A 22701-nucleotide genomic window follows, 5' to 3' on the forward strand; every position below is an offset into this window, starting at 1 on the left:
GGCTACACAGTCATTATCATAACTGATAACTGGCCATTATTTGGAGTCCCATAGGGCAGCGGACAATTGGCCCAGCAATTGGCCCAGCTAATGTCATTATGCATAAAATAGTTTCAATTTGATCTAAATTCTAACCTATTTCATGGTCTGGATGGGAATGCAGCGCTATTTATCACACTTGTAAATAAGCTTTATACTGTAACATAGTGTCAAACTGACCATTGATATTGATTGTTTTGCAATCTCTCCTTTTTCGGGCGGTGTTCGGCGGTCGACATCACCGGCTTTCTAGCCATCTCCGCTCCATTTTTCATTTATCCATTTGTTTTGTCTTGTTCCCTGCACACCTGGTTTTCATTCCCCAATCACACTACATGTATTTATTCCTCTGTTCCCCCTCGTGTCTTTGTGTGAGATTGTTTTGTGTTACGTGTCTATTATGATGCGCTATAGTTGGTATGCGTTTATTCCGTGTTTTATTTCAAGAGGTACGTTTAATTGTTTGTACATAATTATTGTGACTGTTTGCGCGTTTTGCCCTTTTGCCAATTGGCTGGAGGTTTCGACACAGTGGCGTCTGTCTGTTGGTTTCTCCTGCCTAAATAAAGTATGAGCCTGTTCACAACTCTCTGCTCTCCTGCACCTGACTCCGGTCACAGTACGCACACCATTGACAGAATCTCACACCGACCATGGAGTCAGCAGGAGCAGGTACCCCAGTCAGAGGAGTCGAGGAGCATGTCCAGGAACACTCGGCAATGCTGCATCATCTCGGTGCCATGATGAATCACATTGTCAAGACCATGGACCGCTGGGAGAGACAGGAGAGTCTTTCCAGCGCCCCGGCCAGCACAACCAGGGTTACCTCTACCCGTCCCGTCCGGATCCAGTTCCAGTGGGATGCGTCTCTCCCTTCCCAGGGGGTATGATGGGATGGCAGCACAGAGCCAAGGGTTCCTCTTACAACTGGACCTATAGCTGGCCACCGTTCATCCAGCTCCCTCGGGAAGGGGAGAGAGTGTCCGACCCCTTCTCATGCCTCTCGGGGAGAGCTCTGGAGTGGGCAAACGCTGTATGGGGAGAAGGAGACCACATCGAGGAGTTCACAGAACGGCTCTTTCATTTGAGGCAGGGGACGAGGAGCGCACAGGAGTTCGCACTGGAATTCCGGACCTTGCTGGAGCAGGAAGGTCCGGAAGGGTAGGCGGCAGGGTAGCCTAGTGGTTAGAGCGTTGGACTAGTAACCGGAAGGTTGCGAGTTCAAACCCCCGAGCTGACAAGGTACAAATCTGTCGTTCTGCCCCTGAACAGGCAGTTAACCCACTGTTCCCAGGCCGTCATTGAAAATAAGAATTTGTTCTTAACTGACTTGCCTGGTTAAATAAAGGTAAAATAAAAAAAAATAAAATAAAAGGATGGAATGACAGGACAACCAACTGGTGGATCTGTCCATCCGGTTGGATAACCTGCTGGTCACCCGCGGATGTCCAGAGGGGGCTCTGTCGGTTTCATCTTCCAGCACCCACGCTCTGGTGCCCATGGAGCTGGGAGGGGCTGCGCGTAGGGAGGATGGAGGAGGGGCCTTCACGTGCACCATCTGTAGCCGCAGAGGGCACACTGCCGGTCGGTGCCGGGTTGGTCCCTCTGGGAGTCGAGGCAGCAGGCAGGGCACTCTGGCGTCACCCCAGGTGAGTCTGCACCACTCTCATCCAGAGTCCTCTGTTGTCCACCTGTTAATACCTGTTTGTTTCCACGCATTCCCAGCATAAGGCGATAGTCGATTCAGGCGCAGCTGAGAACTTTATCGACAGAGTGTTTGTCCTTAGTTTAGGGATCCCCATTATTCCTGTGGTTAGACCTTTCCCGGTACACGCTCTGGATAGTCGACCATTAGGGTCCGGGCTAATCAGGGAAGCCACCATCTCCCTGGCCATGGAGATGCAGGGGGGTCACGAGGAGAGAATCAGTCTCTTCCTCATTGTCTCTCCTGCATTTCCTTTGGTACAAGGCCTTCCCTGGTTGGCTCGTCATAACCCCACCATTTCCTGGCAACAGAGGGCTCTCACGGGGTGGTCGCAAGAGTGCTCTGGGAGGTGTGTAGGGGTTTCCGTTGGTGCTACCATGGTGGAAAGTCCAGACCAGGTCTCCACCTTGCGCATTCCCCCAGAATATGCCGATTTGGCTCTCACCTTCTGTAAAATGAAGGCGACTCAATTACCACCCCATCGACGGGGGGATTGTGCGATAGATCTCATGGTAGACGCTGCACTTCCCAGGAGTCACGTGTATCCCCTGTTGCAAGCGGAGACAGCGGCTATGGAGACATATGTCCCTGAATCCCTGCGTCAGGGGTACATTCGGTCCTCCACTTCACCCGCCTCCTCGAGTTTCTTTTTTGTGAAGAAGAAGGATGGAGGTCTGCGCCCGTGCATTGACTATCGAGGTCTCAATCATATCACGGTGAGGTACAGTTACCCGCTACCTCTTATCACCAGTGCGATTGAGTCAATGCACGGAGCGCGCTTCTTCACTAAACTGGATCTCAGGAGTGCGTGCAACCTGGTGCGTATCCGGGAGGGAGACGAGTGGAAGACGGCGTTTAATACCACCTCAGAGCATTATGAGTACCTCGTCATGCCGTACGGGTTGATGAATGCTCCATCAGTCTTCCAATCCTTTGTAGACAAGATTTTCAGGGAGCTGCATGGGCAGGGTGTGTCCTTGGCATACACGTGCCGAGCATGTGTCCTTGGGGGCGCAAGGTACTTGGACGACTGTTGGAGCATGACCTGTACGTCAAGGCTGAGAAAAGCCTGTTCTTTCAGCAGGCCGTCTCCTTCCTCGTGTATCGCATTTCCACATCAGGGGTGGAGATGGAGAGTGACCGCATTGCAGCCGTGCGTAATTGGCCGACTCCTACCATGGTAAAGGAGGTGCAGCGATTTTTCGGGTTTGCCAAATACTACCGGAGATTTATTGTTTTTTTTTGCCAGGTGGCTGCTCCCATTACCTCACTGCTGAAGGGGGGTCCTGTACGTCTGCAGTTGTCGGTTGAGGCAGACAGGGCTTTTGGGCACCTTAGAGCTCTGTTTACCTCGGCTCCTGTGCTGGCCTATCCGCATCCCTCTTCGGCGTTTCGAGTAAAGGTTGACACGTCCGAGGCTGGGATAGGAGCCATGCTCTCTCAGCACTCGGGCACGCCACCGAAGCTCCACCCCTGTGCTTTCTTCTCAAAGAAGCTCAGCCCGGCGGAGCGGAACTATGATGTGGGGGACCGGGAGCTGTTGGCTGTGGTTAAGGCTTGAAGGCATGGAGACATTGGCTTGAGGGGGCTAAACACCCTTTCCTCATCTGGACTGACCAGCGCAATCTGGAGTACATCCGGGCAGCTAGGAGACTGAATTCTCGTCAGGCAAGGTGGGCCATGTTCTTTACCCTGTCCCGGCTGTATGACACACTGTCCCGGCTGTATGACACAGAGGAGCGGCTCATGGCTCAGACTCCCATTCTCCCTGCCTCCTGCATGGTGGTGCCGGTCGTGGGGGAGCTGGACGTGGACATTGAGCAGGCGTTGCGTACAGAGCCCGCTCCACTCCAGTGTCCCATCGGTGTCAGTATGTTCCGTCTGCTGTCCGTGACCAGTTGATCTATTGGGCCCACACATCACCCTCCTCTGGTCATCCGGAGATCGGTCAGACGGTGCGCTCTCTGACTGGGAAGTACTGGTGGCCCACCTTGACTAAGGACGTGAGGGTTTATGTTTCCTCCTGCTCGGTGTGCGCCCAGTGTAAGGCTCCTAGACACCTGCCCAGAGGTAAGCTACATCCCTTACCCGTTCCACAACGGCCTTGGTCACACCTGTCGATGGATTTTCAGACAGATCTTCCTCTCTCACAGGGAAACACCACGATCCAAGTCCTGTCGTCTCCTCCCTCTGCCCGGTCTCCCTATGGCCTTACAAACTGCGGAGGCCCTGTTTACACACGTCTTCCGCCACTACGGGGTGGCTGAGGATATCGTGTCTGATCGAGGACCCCAGTTCACTTCGAGAGTCTGGAGGACATTCATGGAACATCTGGAGGTCTCGATCCGCCTCACCTCAGATTTCCACCCTGAGAGTAATGGGCAGGTGGAAAGAGTGAACCAGGATGTGGGCAGGTTTCTGCGGTCCTATTGCCAGGACTGGCCGGAGGAGTGGGCGGCGTTCGTGCCCTGGGCAGAGATGGCGCAGAACTCGCTCCGCCACTCCTCCACTAACCTCTCCCCCTTTCAGTGTGTATTGGGGTACCAGCCAGTTCTGGCACCGTGGCATCAGAGACAGACCGAGGATCCGCGGTGGACGATTGGTTCAGGAGGAGACATGGGAAGCCGCCCATGGTCACCTCCAGCAGGCCGTGCTGCGCCAAAAGACCAGCGCGGACCGTTACCGAAGTGAGGTCCCGGTGACCGGGTCTGGCTCTCGACCGGAAACCTGCCCCTCCGCCTGCCCTGCCGGAAGCTGGGCCCACGTTTTGTGGGGCCATTTAAAGTCCTGAGGAGACTGAACAAGGTATGTTACAGGTTACAGCTTCCCCCCAATTACCATATTAACCCCTCGTTCCATGTGTCTCTTCTCAGGCTGGTGGTGGTTGGCCCGCTCCAGGAGTTTGAGGTGCGGGAGGTTCCTCCACACCCTCTGGACATTGAGGGGGCCCCTGCCTACTCCGTCCGTTCCATCCTGGATTCGAGGCGTCGGGCGAGGGGCCTTCAGTACCTAGTGGAGTTAGAGGGGTACGGTCCGGAGGACGAGGTGCTGGGTTCCAGATCGCCCTGCGCCTCGCCCTCCGGGTTGTCCCCGAGGCCGGTGTCGGCGTGCAGCTGGAGCTGTGCGCAGGGGGGGGGGACTGTCACGACTTCCGCCGGCTCCTCTCCTTGTTCAGGCGGCGTTCGGCAATCGACATGACCGGCTTTCTAGCCATCTCCGCTCCATTTTTCATTTATCCATTTGTTTTGTCTTGTTCCATGCACACCTGGTTTTCATTCCCCAATCACACTACATGTATTTATTCCTCTGTTCCCCCTCATGTCTTTGTGTGAGATTGTTTTGTGTCATGTGTCTATTTTTATGCGCTATACTGGTATGCGTTTATTCCATGTTTTATTTCACGAGGTATGTTTATTTGTTTGTACATAATTATTGTGACTGTTTGCGAGTTTTGCACTTTTGAAAAAAAATGATAAAATATGAATATACTTTAATAATATAAGCATATTTCAATATTTATATTTCAAAGCATTTATCAAATAAGACCGGATAAAATACTGGCCAACACAACACAAATCACCAAATATATATATTACTAAGGGACAGTTGACAACAAATCGTTGAGATTTGTCTGACATTGATTTCAAGAGGGTTAGGCTTGTGTTGTGTGTTGGTTGACGTTCCTGCAGGCCCACTTCCTAAATTTAGAAGCAAAACCAGTAGCAAATATTGAGCTATAAATAAAATCAGCTCATATAAATCACCTCGTTGTGAATGGAACTATTCCTCTCATCCACATTCTTCACATTCAGATTCACACAGAAGCGTGTTATGTAATCTTATTGTTGCTCTGGTTTCCGCTGGTATGAATAGTGATCATAAACACCTCTCTATTTTCCCCTGCAGTGAGACTCCCTCCCTGGCGAAAGTCCTTCAACACCAAGCATCTATCCTGTCCTCCTAAGGCATGAGACCCTGTTCATGTGCATATCATTATGAAAACTATGATCACAATAAAAGAGAATCATCTTTCAACAGGCACAATCCCGCAAGCGCTGTCACATCCACAGGCATCAATCACTCACATTTTTCCTTCACATTTGTAGAGCTCTTTTTAGAAATTCACTTGGTACAGTCAGATGGTAATGTCCAGAGATCACGTTTCCCAGTTCCTAACCCCATAACCTCAACCTATAACCCTAACCCAACAGGACACCTCTGAGCCTGGGACATTGTGTGTCTGGGACATGTGTATGTCTGCTGTGGGTGGCTGTGTGAATTGCCCTCAATAACACTACTGTAGCATATAGCACCCACACAGAGGTAACCTCCAGCATATTTTACAGAGATGTACAGTATAGCGTCAGAACCCAGCTGAACCATGATAATGCATGGTGGTCAACAGATCAGAGGACCATTATAAGAGCTGCTATACATGTGGGTCACAACTCCTCCTTTTATCCACTATCTACACTGAATCAAAATATAAACTCAACATGTAAAGTGTTGGTCCCATGTTTCATGAGCTGAAATAAAAGACCCAAAAGCTTATTTAATTCACATTTTGTGAACAATTTTGTTTACATCCCTGTTAGTGAGCATATATCCTTCGTCACACAATACAATGCCACAGATGTGTCAAGTTTTGGGGGAGTATGCAATTGGCATGCTGACTGCAGGAATGTCCACCAGAGCTGTTTCCAGAGAATTGAATGTTCTGAAACAAAGCAGAAAATGTCTCAGTTTTTCCATTGCCTGCATACTCACCAGACAAGTCACCCAATGAGCAGGTTTGGGATGCTCAGGTTTGACATGTACAACAGCGTGTTCCAGTTCCCGCCAATATCCAGCAACTTCGTAAAGCCATTGATGAGGAGTCTGACAATATTTCACAGGGCACAATCAACAGCCTGATCAACTCTATGCGAAGAAGATGGCTTATGCTGCATGAGACACTGACTGGTTTTCTGATCCACACCCCTACCCTTTTTAAGGTATCTGTGACAAACATGCATATCTGTATTCCCCTAATATCCATATATTAGTGCCTAAATGTCCAAATATGAATTGTAAGTCAGTAAAATGTTTGAAATAGTTGTATGTGGCGTTAATATTTTTGCGTTTATATTTTTGCCACAAATTCTACCGGAGTCACAGACAACAAAACTCCCCTGGCGCTCTCTCTCTCTCTCTCTCTGTGTCTCTGTGTGTCTCCCCCTATGCTCTGTCAGGATTGCTGGGGACACTTGAGAGGGTGTGGGTCCAGCACTGATCAGACAGGCACATAGGAAAACACACAAATATGCTTTGGTGTTTCAAAGAAATATAGTCTATGCAAGAGTTGCAATGTAAAATCCTTCTTAGTGTTTCTTGAAAGGTGGGTCGGGGTAGTGATGGTAGGTTGCCCTTGGGTCATGCTCTAAGATTGGATTGTGTTAGGGAGATTTTATTTGACATTACTTGATGGATCGTATGATAATTGAAACAAGTAGGACACAATATATAACAAATGCTAACCATTCCTTTTAATGCAAAATGTATTAAGTGCAAACATAAAATAGTTCTTATTCTGCCACTAGCAAGAATTGCAGAAGGACAGGGGACAGATGAACCTGTTATACAGGTACCACAATGCTGTCATTACACGTATTACAGTTTATTCTGAATGCTTAAACACTAACAATGATTCTTGAAGCACGTTCTCTGAAACCATTAACACTTGTAGGCAATGTACTTACCAAGTGTGCCAAACTGCTTTACCCTCAGTTTGTAATTTTATAACACACTTTTTGCAACACTGTAAACACAACTCACTGCTTTACACTCAATTTGCAATTTAATAACACACTTCTAGCAAAACTGTAAATATTGGTCTCTACATTGCTACACTATTTTGTTAATAATTGCCTTTCCACATTGACACATGTGAAAACACTTTTAGATAATGAGTTCACTTACAAATCAGAGCTTGAGCACTATAATTAGGCCACAGGTAAACATTTGGTTTGGACAACAATGGAGGTCAATATTGACAGAGAGCAAGACGGCTGAGAACTAGAGGAGGACGAGGAGGAGGAAGAGGAGAACGAGGAGGACGAGGAGGTGAAGAAGTAAGAGGAGGAGGAGGAGAAGGAAGATGTGATGTAGGATGGGAGAGAAGGAGAGGACAGGGAAAAGGAAGAGGAAGAGGAAGGGGAGTCAGGAACACAATAACTGATGAAATCAGAGTGACTGTGGTTGACCATGTTGTCAACCATGGGATGAGCATGAGGGAGGCTGGGCAACGGGTTCAACCAAATCTGAGCCGCTATACTGTTGCAGGTATCACCCGGATATTTCAAAATGAGAACTGGTAAGTAAGTGCTGTAGTCTTACTGGTACAGTAATATGTACTGAACTTTCATAGTGAGAAGGATATCTCACTAAAACCATTCAAATGTTTTAACAGAACTGCAAGAAAACCAGTATCTGGTGGAAGAGGTCGACTGTTCACCCCAGAGCAGGAGCAGTAAATATGGTCATTGGAAATAAATGCAGACTCAGAGAACTGCAGGACCACATAATGTCAGATAACACCATATTCCACAACGTCAACAGAGTGAGTCTCTCTGCACTGTCTCGTCTACTGAAACGCAATAGAGTTAGGATGAGGCAGCTGTACAAGGTCCCTTTCGAAAGAAACTCAGACTGTGTAAAACAACTGAGATATGAATATGTGCAGGTAAGCTTTACTATCCGATCATTGGTACTGGATCTGGAAGTGTATGGTGCTACATCATATTGACTGATCCCTGTCTTTTCGTACTGTGCTACATTGTTTTGTCTTGTCTTTAAGAGTTAAGAGAGTCATGGAGCTAGAAGTAGATGCAGTGCAAAATGAGCTAACATACAGATGTGGACAAGGCAGGTTTCAACCTTGCAAAAACAAGGAAATATCATCGGACACCGTGCCATCATCAACGTCCCGGGACAACGTGATGGCAACATAACAATGTGTGTGGCTATTAGTCAAAAAGTAGTCCTTCACCATCATGCAATCCTAGGCCCATACAACACTGCACACATTATCACATTTCTGGACACCCACCACAACAGAGTAATCCCAAATAACCAGGGTCCAGAGCAGCCCAGGTATCATCTGGGACAATGTTAGTTTCCAACGGGCTGCTGTGATCCGCAATTGGTTCACAGGTCACCCACTTTTCATCGCACTCAATCTCCCCCATACTCTCCGTTCTTGATTCCTATTGAAGAATTCTTCTCTGCATGGCGTTGGAAGGTGTATGATCACCAGCCCCACCAACGCACACCCCTTCTACAGGCAATAGAGGAGGCTTGTGGAGACATGGGTCAGGGGTCATGCCAGGCCTGGATATGGCCCTCCAGGCCATACTTTCCACGCTGCCTAACTCAAGACAACATCACATGTGATGTGGATGAAGTCTTATGGCCAGACCCACAAAGAAGGTGAGATGTAGCTGTAACGATTCTCGTCGTCCTCTTCTGAGGAGGTGTAGTAAGAAGGATCGGAGGACCAATGCGCAGCGTGGTAAGTGTCCATATTGTATTTATTATATGAACACAAAACAAAAACAACGAGAACGAAAATGAAACAGTCCTGAACGGTGAAATACAAAACACAGAACAGAAAATAATCACCCACGAAACACAGGTGAAAAAAAGCTACCTAAGTATGATTCTCAATCAGAGACAACTAACGACACCTGCCTCTGATTGAGAACCATACCAGGCCAAAAGCAAAACACAACATAGAAAAAGGAACATAGACAACCCACCCAACTCACGCCCTGACCATATAAAAAAAAAGACATAATAAAAGAACTAAGGTCAGAACTTGACAGTAACTTCATTTTGTTCTGTTCTTTTTTTTCTGGAACAAATGTTTTTGTTTTCTTCTACTGCGCTTTTGTTGTTTGAGGAGTGTTAGAACATTTTGAGAAAAAAAAAGACAATTATTTTCCTCTTTGGTTTGATAGTGTGTTATGTTCGCAATACACAGCCATACTTTACAAATTTGGACACCTGTGTGCATGTGTGTTTACTACAGCTATGACAAAACTTTATTGCAAACTGCTATGCCCTGCACACAGAAAAAGCAAAAGCCACAAGTGTTTTTCATTCATACTATCAGTGCCTAGTTGGTTCTTCGTCTGCTTATTCAAATGATGGTTTGTGTGTCCTGAATTTACGCATAAACACACATTTTTTTAAAGCTTTTGAAGAGTTTTGCAAGAATTGTTTGCCTCTGCAAGAGTTGTATAATGTTTTGCTGGTTTGGTGTAAGGTTTTGTGGTTAGTGTGTAGAGTTTTGCAAAAATAGCCTATAGTTTCAAAGATAGTGCCAAAGCAATCAGAAAAAACTGCAAAAAGGCTATCTGTATTATCTGTGCTATCTGTGCTATCTGTGCTATCTGTAGTCATTTAGGAGCAGAAAGGTACACTATGTCGTTTGTCTGTCTCTGTCAGCAACAATGTTTTGTGAATGGCAGGAGCGAGTGTGTGTATGCGAGCGTACGTTTCTGCATGCTGGTGTGTGTATGAGCGTGTGTGCGTACAAGTGTATACGCATGTGTATGTACAGTATATGTGGCTTGCGTGTGCGTGCGTGTGTGTGTTGTGTGTGTGTGTGTGTGTGTGTGTGTGTGTGTGTGTGTGTGTGTGTGTGTGTGTGTGAAATTATAATAATTTAAGCAGAGTAGGCTGGGTAGTGATAGGTAGTGATGAGACATGTTCCTGGTGGAGTGGTGGCAGGTTGTCACAGCAGGGGCATGGGGAGCCCACAGAGCGGACCAGGTCCCCCCCCCCCCCCCCCCCCCCCGCGCCCCCGCCCGTCAGGCCACCCAGCAGCTGTAGTAACCTGAGTGTATACGGGTGGTTGCTATAACAGCCTGTGTTTTAGTTACACAACACACAGAGAGCGAGAGCCCTCAGCAATAATAGTACAGTAGTATGTAGTATCAGGGGAAATCTGAGTAGATAGAAAGAGAAGGAGGGTGTCGGGGGAGAGAGATGTAGAAGAGGTCCCAGTTCATTGGCACTAAGCAGGGAAAAGGAGTTGACATGTTGACGGCACTGTGGTATTAAGCTGTTTGGTAAGGTAAAGTTTCAGCTGTTAGCTTTGTCACTCACAGATGATGGGACATAATACAGTTTGGACTAGAGGGAGGGAGGGAGGGAGGGAGGGAGGGAGGGAGGGAGGGAGGGAGGGAGGGAGGGAGGGAGGGAGGGAGGGAGGGAGGGAGGGAGGGAGGGAGGGAGGGAGGGGGAGGGAGGGAGGGAGGGGGAGGGAGGGAGAAATGTGGAACACAGAGGAAGATAAGTAGGGAGAAAGGGGAAAGCCAGAAATGTAGCTTTGAGAGCATACCAAAAATATATGTTTTGTATGATGAAAAATAGATGACTAATGCATTAGGCTTTTCTAAACTTTGAGGCTGACTAAGAGTTCAGAGGACATGGGTTTTAAAAATGTATGTTTATGCACAACACTTGATTTCACTTCACTGCTTGAGAGAGCAGGAGGCAGAAAGAGAGAGAGTGTTTTGTGTGAGAGAAAGGAGAGGGAGAGAGAGTGAGGGAGAGACGAGAGATTGTGTGTGTGTGAGATAGAGAAGGAGAGAGAGTGAGAGTGAGGGAGAGACGAGAGTGTATGTGTGTGAGACAGAGAAGGAGAGAGAGTGAGAGTGAGGGAGAGACGAGAGAGTGTATGTGTGTGAGACAGAGAAGGAGAGAGAGTGAGAGTGAGGGAGAGACGAGAGAGTGTATGTGTGTGAGATAGAGAAGGAAAGAGAGTGAGAGTGAGGGAGAGACGAGAGTGTATGTGTGTGAGAGAAGGAGAGAGAGTGAGAGTGAGGGAGAGGGAGAGACGAGAGAGTGTATGTGTGTGAGAGAGAAGGAGAGAGAGTGAGAGTGAATGAGAGACGATCGTGTATGTGTGTGAGAGAGAGAGTGAGGGATAGACGAGAGAGTGTATGTGTGTGTGAGATAGTAAGAGTGAGGGAGAGACGAGAGAGTGCATGTGTGTGAGAGAGAAGGAGAGAGAGTGAGTGCATGTATGTGAGAGAGAAGGAGAGAGACGAGAGTGTATGTGTGTGAGAGAAGGAGTGAGAGTGAGGGAGAGACGAGAGTGTACGTGTGTGAGAGAAGGAGAGAGGGAGAGAGAGGGAGAGACGAGAGTGAATGTGTGTGAGATAAAGAAGGAGAGAGGGAGAGAGAGGGAGAGAGAGGGAGAAGGAGAGAGAGTGAGGGAGAGACCAGAGAGCAGAGATATGTTGAGTAATAGGGATTTAATACAACATGCAGATTGGCAGGAGAAGTCATTGGAAGCTAAACTCCATCAGATACAGTGATGGTGGAAACAGCTTGTTAGCTCAATCAGACTGTCCTAATCCACCACGTCTGTTGATTAGATACGGAATCCAAACACTGTGGAAGGAATTCACGGAGTAAGACTGAGTGAGAGGGTGAGAAAGACAGAGAGGAGAACAGAGTATGGGGAGGGGTGGTTGTGTATGAGAGAGAGAGAGAGAGAGAGAGAGAGAGAGAGAGAGAGAGAGAGAGAGAGAGAGAGCACAATGAATGGGTTACAGGGCTAATGTAGACAGGCAGACTGACAGAATGGGCATATTTCAACATTAACACTGACATTGAGAGGGAGGGGGCTAAGGACACGTGGGGAGAGGGAGAGGGTTGGAATACCTTACAACTATGGTACATGCATATTTGTTTGGTAAAACAAGTGGGGGAACTTAGATTGAGTGAGAGAGTGTGTGTTAGGGACAGAGAGAGGGAGGGAGGTAGGAGGGGAGAGCAGGAGAGAGGGAGGAGGGGGATAGAGAGAGGGGAGGAGACAGAGAGTGAGTGAAGTGGTGGTCTCTCAGGGAGAGAGACAAGGTAAGTACCAAGGTCCTGAGGGATAGGAAGGTAGATATCCTCAGTGTCTGCTATAAAAACTACCAGCGCATGGACCTGCAGAGACAAAGTAACAATAACAGCCACTTGTGCTCCGATACAGATCTCCTAAAGAGTAGATCACCAGTGAAAGACAATAGTTAGGAACAGAACAGCAGCAGACCAACAGCAGACCTACAAAGGGTCAGGAAGTTGTTGAAGTCTATGTCGATGCTGACGAGGACCCAGACAAGCTGAACAGAGACAGACGTTCCCATTTGAGAAAACTCTACAATGACAGTAAGTGGACGTTTCTTTAAAATTCAGCTACTGTTGTCCTTATGCAAATTGTATGAAAAGTGGCGGTGTCATATATTTTAATTTCCACTATACCAACTGCAGAGAAATTCCATCGCAAAATAGTCATAAATACACAAAGACAACTATGGGATTTTTTTATACAGCCAATGTCTTCCTCGCCCCACTACATCGACAGGAGGCTGATATGACATTGCACTATAGTCATATAAACATAGAACCACTGTGTTTACAAGTAGATTCATGATTTGTGTATTGTTTGACATTTTTACTGCATCGTTAGCAGCTAGTAAGTCAAGCCTTTCACTGCACCCATTATAGCATCTGCTGAACGGCTTTACGCAACCAATAAACTTTGATTTTCTTTTGATTTGATTTGATTTAGCCTGCTGTCAGATGTTGCATTGGACTTAGTTTGTTTCGGGGGTCACATTCTATGGACAATGGTATAATGTTTATGGGTCTGTAAATACAGTAACATCACTCTGACACTAGTATCTGCATAGTGAAGTGACGTTGTAATATAGACATGTCTTCATACGGGGGTGTTCAGTTGGGGGTGTCAGTGGTTGCCACGGACACGGGTCCAGAAAGGAGCACATAGTAGAGAGGCTTTTCAGCTTCCAGTGTTTATATCTTTACTGGTTTTACTTGTCTTTAAATCTGTTAATAGCGTTAGTCTTCCGACAGCTCATAATACTGTCATAGAGGCCAATATTTCAATTACAGCTAGCTCTTATCGACAGGGGGATTCATTGACCAATAAGGGATTAATTCATAATCACCTCAGGTTACAAGGACACAGTGAATGTCAGGTGGGTGAGTCTGGGGCAACTGTCTTCCACCTGTTGCAGCAACAAGTTACGCAATTGGTGTCAATTGGGAAACGTCATTGGACATAGTGATCAGTGCTAGCCGGGGGTCAATTTCATTTAAATTAAGAGTGAATTCAATCAATCAATTGAAAAGTCCTCATTGAAGATAGGCACATTTCAATTCATTCTCTGAATTGACATGGAAATGATACCATTCCTGATTGTGATCCAAAGGAGTTCATATTTTCAGTGCTTTCATATGAAATTGGGCTGAGGGAAATAATGACCTTTGACCCAATGTAGACTATGAAATCAAATGTTATTTGTCACATGCGCCAAATACAACACATTTAGACGTTACAGTGAAATGCTTACTTACGAGCCCCTAACCAACAATGCAGTTAAAAAAAATATGGATAAGAATAAGAGATAAAAGTAACAAGTAATAAATTAAAGAGCAGCAGTAAAATAACAATAGCGAGACTATATACAGGGGGTACCAGTACAGACCTTACCGTGAAATGCTTACTTACAAGCCCTTAACCAACAGTGCAATTCAAGAAATAGAGTTTGTCATTTATGTTAGAAATGTATTTTATATTTTCTCCAGCGTGCCCAACAGCAGCATATTCAGACTGGTTGGACCCTGCTGGCGTATTCTTGGCATCATATCAAATGTTTGGCGTTGTTGTGTGACAAGACACAGATAGTTCAGATGGTCCACTAAAATAAAACTCCACTTACTCAAAGCCAACTCGCCGATAGATTAACTGAGCGTTTCATCAGATGGAAGATTCTGCAGCTGAAAGTTAAAACATGTAACTGCTGTTTTTTACGTTTGTTCCTAAGACCGTATTGTCTTTATTTCACTCTGTTATGTAACAGGTGCAAACTCCTGACCTTTGCCAATGCAAATCAAGTCTTTTGTCAGTTACATCCAAAAGTATGTTACTCCCAACTCAAGTAATTACAGAAGTTAGAGCTGTGGGCCGTAAACGAAAGGTTGCTAGTTCAAATCCCCGATCCGACTAGGTGGAAAATCTGTCGAAACAATTACTCCAGGGTCACCGTCAATAACGGCTGATGCCTGGCTGTAATCCCACTCTCTGGGGGGGAGTGGGATATGCAAATAACACATTTCCATTTCACACTGTACACTTGTAAGCACCCCCTATTTGACATTTTGATGCTCTATTATGCAACAAATATATGTGCAAGGTCGAGCTGTCACGCCCTGACCATATACAGACTTTTTATTCTCTATTTTGGTTAGGTCGGGGTGTGACTAGGTTGGGTAATCTAGGTTGTTTGTTTCTATGTTGGCCTGGTATGGTTCCCAATCAGAGGCAGCTGTTTATCGTTGTCTCTGATTGGGGATCATATTTAGGCAGCCATTTCCCTACTGTGTTTTGTGGGATATTGTTTATGTGTAGTTGCCTGTGAGCACACCATTGTCTTCACATTTTGTTCATTCTTTATTGTTTTTCTGCATTTTCAGTTAATAAACATGTGGAAACCAGATCACGCTGCACCTTGGTCTGATAATTATTGGTGTTATTATAGCTTCATCCACTGTGTTACACAAACAGTCTTTACATCCCTGACTCATTTGCTGGCGTGTTACTTTAGGCGGGGTGGGATCCTGTTTTAACGAGGTCAGCAGATGTATATATGGGGTCATACTGATGATATGATAGACACAGGGGACTGAGGGGACAGTAGGTATGTACATACAGCATGTTCTTGCTGCTCCAATGTGACATTCATCCAACCTCTCATCTCATAATTTTCTCACATTTTATGGTAATCCCTGAGGTTGCCTGACATCCTGTAACAGTACATGTTATGGTAATCCCTGAGGTTGCCTGACATCCTGTAACAGTACATGTTATGGTAATCCCTGAGGTTGCCTGACATCCTGTAACAGTACATTTTATGGTAATCCCTGAGGTCGCCTGACATCCTGTAACAGTACATTTTATGGTGACACTGAACCATATCCACCCAAGCATGCATGTATCAGCAAGTTGATCAATTAATCAATCATTCAATTGATAAATTAAAATGTATTTATATTGCATATGTCATAAAGTGCTTAGTATTTATTCCCACTCCCCGTTGACCATTTTCAGTGTTGGTTGGTTATTCACCATGCAACGCGGTAGCTAATAAACCTAGTCAATTCCTGCTAGAGTAACAAGACATTGGCAATGAAACATCAACTCCTTAGAAAAATGTTCCCCCTATTTGACCATGTTTCCTTGTTTTCTCTGTCAGGCTGCAGCTCAGGAACTGGACGAGCTATGTTTCCTCTCAGCCCAGTCCATGTCCACTCTGGAGACCTCCAACCACTTCCAGATGGTCAAGCTGCTGGGAGAGGGATCCTACGGCAAGGTCATGCTGGCCGTCCACAAGAAGAGAGGTCAGTAAAGCACCAGAGGTCACTGTGGTGGTCCCTGACCCTGGTCATGGAGAGTTATGGGGTGGGCAGGCGTTATAAATGATGCCTTCCGATATTATACTTATGCTAAAACATTTATTCTATTCTACTGAGCCATTTACTTTATGTTCGTATTCTTATCTTTTATAATTTCTTATTGTTGTTGAATTGTCGAGAATGAACCTGGCAGTAAGCATTTAGCTGGACGGTATAAACCATGTGTATCCCGTCCAGACAGCTAATAAAACGTTAAACTTGTTAGTGTCCACAACACACCTGTAAATGGTCAAAGACTCCAGCCTCCCTAGTCATAAACTGATCTCTCTGCTACCGCACGGCAAGCGGTACCGGAGCACCAAGTCTAGGTCCAAGCAGCTTCTAAACAGCTTCTACCCCCAAGCCATTAGACTGCTGAACATCTAATCAAATGGCCACCCAGACTATTTGGCCACCCAGACTATAAAATACTATTTGCATACTACCTCAACTAACCGGTGCCCCCACACATTGACTCTGTACCAGCACCCCCCTGTATATATTGTTATTTTTTTACTGCTGCTCTTTAATTACTTGTTAATTGTATCTCTTATTCTTATCATATTTTTTTAAAACTGCACTGTTGGTTAGGGGCTCGTAAGTAAGCATTTCACTGTAAGGTCTCTCTCTATAAGGTCTCTATACCTGTTGTATTCAGCGCATGTGACTAATAAATGTGATTTGTTCTGGTGAAATATGGGTCTGAAGGGGTCTGGGGTTACAGTTCAGAGGATAAAACACGTGAACAGTGAGTGGTTATTTGTCCAACGTGAGGGTAGAGGTGTCTTTAAATAGTGTCAACTCAACCGTTAGCATGAGTGTTGCTGTTGCGAAGTGCTTTACTACATTCTTGGGGATAGAGTTGCTGTGGGGTTTCCTCAGGGGAGAATGACTGCCCCTTCTCATTGAAGCCACGCAGGGTCGGGTGGGTTACTTTCTAAATGTCGTACGTAACAGTTTCTAGTTATCTGTCCAAAATTGTAATCAGTAACTTTTGGATTACTCAAACTCAGTAATCTGATTACTTTCCCCTAAAGAGGCACTAAAAGAAGACAAAAACTATCCATCAATCGTATTTGGTGTGTCATCACTTGTGGTCAGACTCACTTAGATGGAACAAACTTAAACTTATGCCTTTTTAAATGCTGAATTGAATGTCATTGACAAAACAGAAAGGTGTCATAATGTATTTTTTCGCAAGCATCCTTCCTGAATTGAAAAGTAATCCAAGAAGTAATCATCTAGTTTTTCAAAATATCTGTAATCTGATTACAATATTTTTGCAGGCAATATAATTTCTTAGTTAGTTTTTTTTTTTTTATCAGTTACTCCAAAACCCAGAAACCACAGAAGTTCAAGGCCGACTGTGTTACTGCAGGCATTGTTAGCAAAAAATGGGATCCCCATGATTGTGAATGGAAAATTGTCAATCTTCGTGGTGAATCTTTGTGTAAATAAATAACTTTGTCACGTGATCGATGGCTTTGTCCATTCATAAACAGTCATTGGATGTCCTCTATCTAAACCCCAGAGAGTAGGGAAGTAATGTAATTAGACATCCCCGGGGCTATATGGAATCTGCCAGGATGTTTTTATGTTATCAATGTGGTCACAGTGATGACAACATGATTTACTCTATAATTGATCTATTGATGTTTTGGTGCAGTTTTTGACTTGATTTTAATGTCTAAATAATTTCTGGGGCCTCTCCTCCTCTCCATCAGGCACTCCCATGGCTCTGAAGTTCTTCCCCCGCCAGTCCACATCCCTCTTCTCTTTCCTGCGTGAATACAACCTCTCCCTTTCTTATTGCACTCATCCCTCTCTCACCCGGGCCCTGGGTATCTTCTTCTCCACCCCCTGCTACTATGTCTTCGCCCAGCAGGCTGGTCTCTATGGAGACCTCTACAGTGTCATCGTGTCAGAGGTCAGTTAGAATCATACATCTGTTTACAATCTCTGAGTCAGTCATACATGAGAGGTGTTTCATTTCAATGTCAAAGCACTAAAGCTAAGTGCACAACACAGACCCAGTATTGTAATTCCTCCGAAGTCTGACCTCTGGCTGCCACCAACCCCAACTGTTCCAAATTGCCCTGGTCCCAGTTGCCCTCTTCCTCTGTCAGTGAGTACATGATAAAGACTTCAATGGAATCTCTCCAGTGGCCTCCACCTCGTCCCCTCTAGTGACTCTTTGTTTGTGTTGGTCTATGCCAGTAACCTACAGTGGATGATAAGCTTGCATCCTCTTCAAGACCCTGGTGCTTGCCGACAGAGCAGCAAGGGGAACTGCACCTCCTTACCTTCAGGCTATGTTCAAACCCTACATCCCAACCTGAGCACTTCGTTCTGCCACCTCTGGTCTCTTGGGCCTCCCACCTCTACAGGAGGGCAGGTCCTGTCAAAGCTCTTCTCTGTCCTGGCATCCCAATGGTGGAACAACTTTTACCCTATTGTCATGCCCATTTTTTGAAAACGTCTGAAACCCTACCTCTTTGAAGAGTATCTTAAATAACTCTCACAGTGCCCCCTCCCCCCACCTATTTTCACCCTAGCACTGACTTTGCTGGTAAATGCTTTGTTGAGGGATAATTTCCTTGATACAATTGTGATGTATTGTTGTCTGACCTAGATATCTTCAGATGAATGCACTAATTGTAAGTTGCGCTGGAGAAGAGCGTCTGCTAAATGTCTAACTTGTAAATGTGAAAAATTACAAGGTGTTTGCTGTCTCCGATCCTTTTAGCATCTATGGGTGGGACGAGGACAACGTGATAGAACAGTGGTTCCTAAACATTTTTGCATCGTGACCCACATAAAGCTTTTTGTGTGACATAACTACTAAACTAAACCTAGCAGCCGCCTACGTTAAACTAGGACCCAAAAAGAATCCAGGCCATACCATTTATGAAACAATGAAATACAGTATATTGTTGTTTCTCTTTCTCCCTCTATCTCTCTCTCTGTCTCCAGGTGGGTGTAGATGAAGAGTGTGTCCAGAGGGTGATGTCTCAGCTGAGTGGTGCCGTCTCATACCTCCACTCCATGGGCTTCGTCCACCGGGACATCAAACCAGAGAACATCTTCCTGTGTGACCGTGCCTGTCGCTGGGTCAAACTGGGTGACTTCGGCCTGGCCCGCCCCACTGGCTGCACCGTCCGCGCCGTCTGGTACGACTCGCCCTTCTGCACGCCTGAGGTGGAGCAGGCCAAAGAATCCGAGAAAGTGAGGGAGCAGAGAGAGGAGGATGGAGAGGAGGAGGAGAACATTTGGATCACAGTGGAGACCACTATAGACAGCTGGGCCCTGGGCGTGCTGGTCTACTGCCTGCTGACGGGATGCTTTCCCTGGGAAGAGACAACCCACGATGACCCCGCCTACCGGAGGTACAAGGAGTGGTACGACCGCGAGACGGAGAGGGAGGAAAGGAGCGAGGGGCTGAGAGGGGAAAAGGAAGTAATTTGGTGTGAAGGTGAAAGTGAAAAGGACAATATCCTGAGCCTGGAGAAGAATCAGAAGTTGAACCCTATGGCCCCACAGTTTGAAGGCTTCAGCCCACTGGTGATGTCTCTTTTCAGGGAGCTGCTTAACCCACAGCCCAGTCTTCGAGGAGGCCCTGATGAGATCCTCAGCTACCTGGGTGGGCCCTGGTTGATTGAGACGGAGAGAGAGGAGAAGAGGAAAGCAGAGGAGGTAGAGAAGGAGGCCAGGAAAATAAGAGAGGCAGGAACGGTGGAGGAAGGGAGGGAGAGGGAGGGAAGAGGGGAGAGATAAAATGTTTCATACTAGACAGGTTCGATAATTTTTAAGATGTACTGTACATTTTGGAAGACAATATTTGCTTTATAGAGGTTGATATTCTGAATATTTTGCTGAACAGTTCTTACTCTGCATTGATAGAATTGAGACAACTGTATTTTGATATTGCTGTATGTTTTACCTTGTAATAGTTCTCTACAGTGTAATGCAACTTAATATTATATGTGTGTGTGAGCGTGCATGTGCCATACCTGCCTGTGTATGTGCGTGCTTGAACATGATCGTGAGTGTGCATGTGGGCTTAGGGGCAGCTAGCCTCTTAAGAGAATACATGAATTAGTTCTCCTTCAACACAAAGGCAGTATTATAATGATCACTCTATGACACTTTATGTTGTAAAAATATCTGAATAAACCAGTTTGTATTTATATACATGTCTTGCTTCTCTATGTTTGTCTAATACACTTTTCCTTGTATTCTTTTAAAATAAATTTCCAATATACAAACCTAGGGATTTTGTGAAAAATCAGCAAAACTAGGTTATCCACAAGTGTACCTGGGGGCTCTGTCCCCTCAGTTCAAACTTTAGCCCCCTCAGTTTTAGTTTTATGTCACTATATAAAAATAGCTAAATAATTACAATGACTGAGTGACAGGTTGACGTAAAAAAATCTATATCTCAGCTGCGTTGTGTCAGCACAATAGACAGAATGCTCCGCTGTGTGTGTATAGGGCTATGTTAAGCTGTTGGGGCGGTTAAATCAAATCAAATCCTATTTTATGTGTATAATACAACAGGTGTAGACCTTACAGTGAAATGCTTACTTACAAGCCCTTAAGAAAATTACGTTTAAGTAAAAAAATAGATCATGAAAAAATACAAATAACAAATCATTAAAAATCAGCAGTAAAATAGCATTAGAGAGGCTGTATACAGGAGGTACTGGTACAGCAGGAGGTATCGAGAGAGGCTGTATACAGGAGGTACTGGTACAGCAGGAGGTATCGAGAGAGGCTGTATACAGGAGGTACTGGTACAGCAGGAGGTACTGGTACAGCAGGAGGTATCAAGAGAGGCTGTATACAGGAGGTACTGGTACAGCAGGAGGTATCGAGAGAGGCTGTATACAGGAGGTACTGGTACAGCAGGAGGTATCGAGAGAGGCTGTATACAGGAGGTACTGGTACAGCAGGAGGTACTGGTACAGCAGGAGGTATCGAGAGAGGCCATTAAAAAGCGGGGAAAAAACGTTTCTCATCTCTGTGGTAGGATGTGAATAACGTGATGTAATATTTGATTTTGATGTATAAGGGCGGGGTCAAGTTGATGGTCTAACGGACCTTTCTGGTTCTCTGCTGTTCCTATGGGTGGCGCTCTGAGGGGTGTCTTCCTTATGATGGTGTGAGGTTTTCGTCCCGACATTTCCCAGTTCAAAACAACTGGGAATGACGTCAGTGATCTTCAGGTCGGAGCTCCAGAAAGAGGCTCGAGTTCCCGAGTTGAAATTCCGACTTGGATGACCGTTCAAAATTATTTTCCCAGTTTGAGTTCCCCCCCCCCAGAGTTCCCAGTTTGAGTTCCCCCCCCCCCCCCCCCCAGAGTTCCCAGTTTGAGTCCCCCCCCCCCCCCCAGAGTTCCCAGTTTGAGTCCCCCCCCCCCCCCCCCCCCCCCGAATTCCCAGTTTGAGTTCCCCCCCCCCCCCCCCCCCCCCCCCCAGAGTTCCCAGTTTGAGTCCCCCCCCCCCCCCCCCCCCCCCCAGAGTTCCCAGTTTGAGTTCCCCCCCCCTCCCCCAGAGTTCCCAGTTTGAGTCCCCCCCCAGAGTTCCCAGTTTAAGTCCCCCCCCCCCCCCCCCCCCGAGTTCCCAGTTTGAGTTCCCCCCCCCCCCCCAGAGTTCCCAGTTTGAGTTCCCCCCCCCCCCCAGAGTTCCCAGTTTGAGTTCCCCCCCCCCCTCCCCCAGAGTTCCCAGTTTGAGTTCCCTAGTCGTTTAGCTCAGATGCCCCAAAATACTACTTAAGTAGTACTTTCAAGTATTACTACCTAAGTACTTTACCCCACTGCAGAATGATACCAAGATATTATTTGCATCAATCCAGTGGCCAGTGGACAATCCAGTGGACATTTTACAAATTCCATCTCATGTGCTACAGAAACACCACAAACAATAATGCTAGGTGTCTGCACACTTGAATTAAAGGGTAACTACTCTAAAAATCAACATTTCTGAGATTTTTCCCAGACCTCAAAAGAGGTCTCCTGATATGGTTTAAGCACTGTTATGGACTTAGAACATCCAATTTTTTAGTGTGACTTCTGAAACCTGTGAATTTCTGACTCGGTTCATCTGTTTCAATAGTAGACCTACTATTAGCCTTCTGCACGGTACAGCTTGGGTTGGCCTGGCTGATTTTAGGTCATTCAGAGTGTATGTCACTGTTTCTCATATCATGTTTCACACAGGGCGCCTTTCCTTCGCCTGGCGGCCGTTTAGATTTTTGTGTTTCACTATTAGAGAATACCCACTTCTCCAGGCACACCACTGCTCAGACTGGGAAAAATCTATTTGAACAGTCATCCAACTCGGAATTCCACCTTGGGAACTAGGTCCTCTTTCTAGAGCTACGACTTTCCGACCTGAAGATCACTGACGTCATGATTTGAACTAGTATTTTTCAGAGTTCCC

The 22701-nt window shown here is 46.1% G+C and overlaps 1 protein-coding gene across 1 annotated transcript; it reads left to right on the forward strand.

The window, feature by feature from the left end:
- Positions 1–12493: 12493 nt before the first annotated feature.
- LOC139421858 (SH3 domain binding kinase family, member 3) lies at positions 12494–20448 on the forward strand. Its single transcript, XM_071172989.1, has 4 exons — positions 12494–12952; positions 16063–16207; positions 17986–18188; positions 19235–20448. Exons 1-4 carry the CDS (start codon positions 12947–12949, stop codon positions 20033–20035), a joined length of 1155 nt encoding a protein of 384 aa, XP_071029090.1. The 5' UTR covers positions 12494–12946; the 3' UTR covers positions 20036–20448.
- Positions 20449–22701: the final 2253 nt, after the last annotated feature.

The sequence above is a fragment of the Oncorhynchus clarkii genome, chromosome 2 (assembly GCF_045791955.1).
Source record: "Oncorhynchus clarkii lewisi isolate Uvic-CL-2024 chromosome 2, UVic_Ocla_1.0, whole genome shotgun sequence".
Lineage (NCBI taxonomy): Eukaryota > Metazoa > Chordata > Actinopteri > Salmoniformes > Salmonidae > Oncorhynchus > Oncorhynchus clarkii.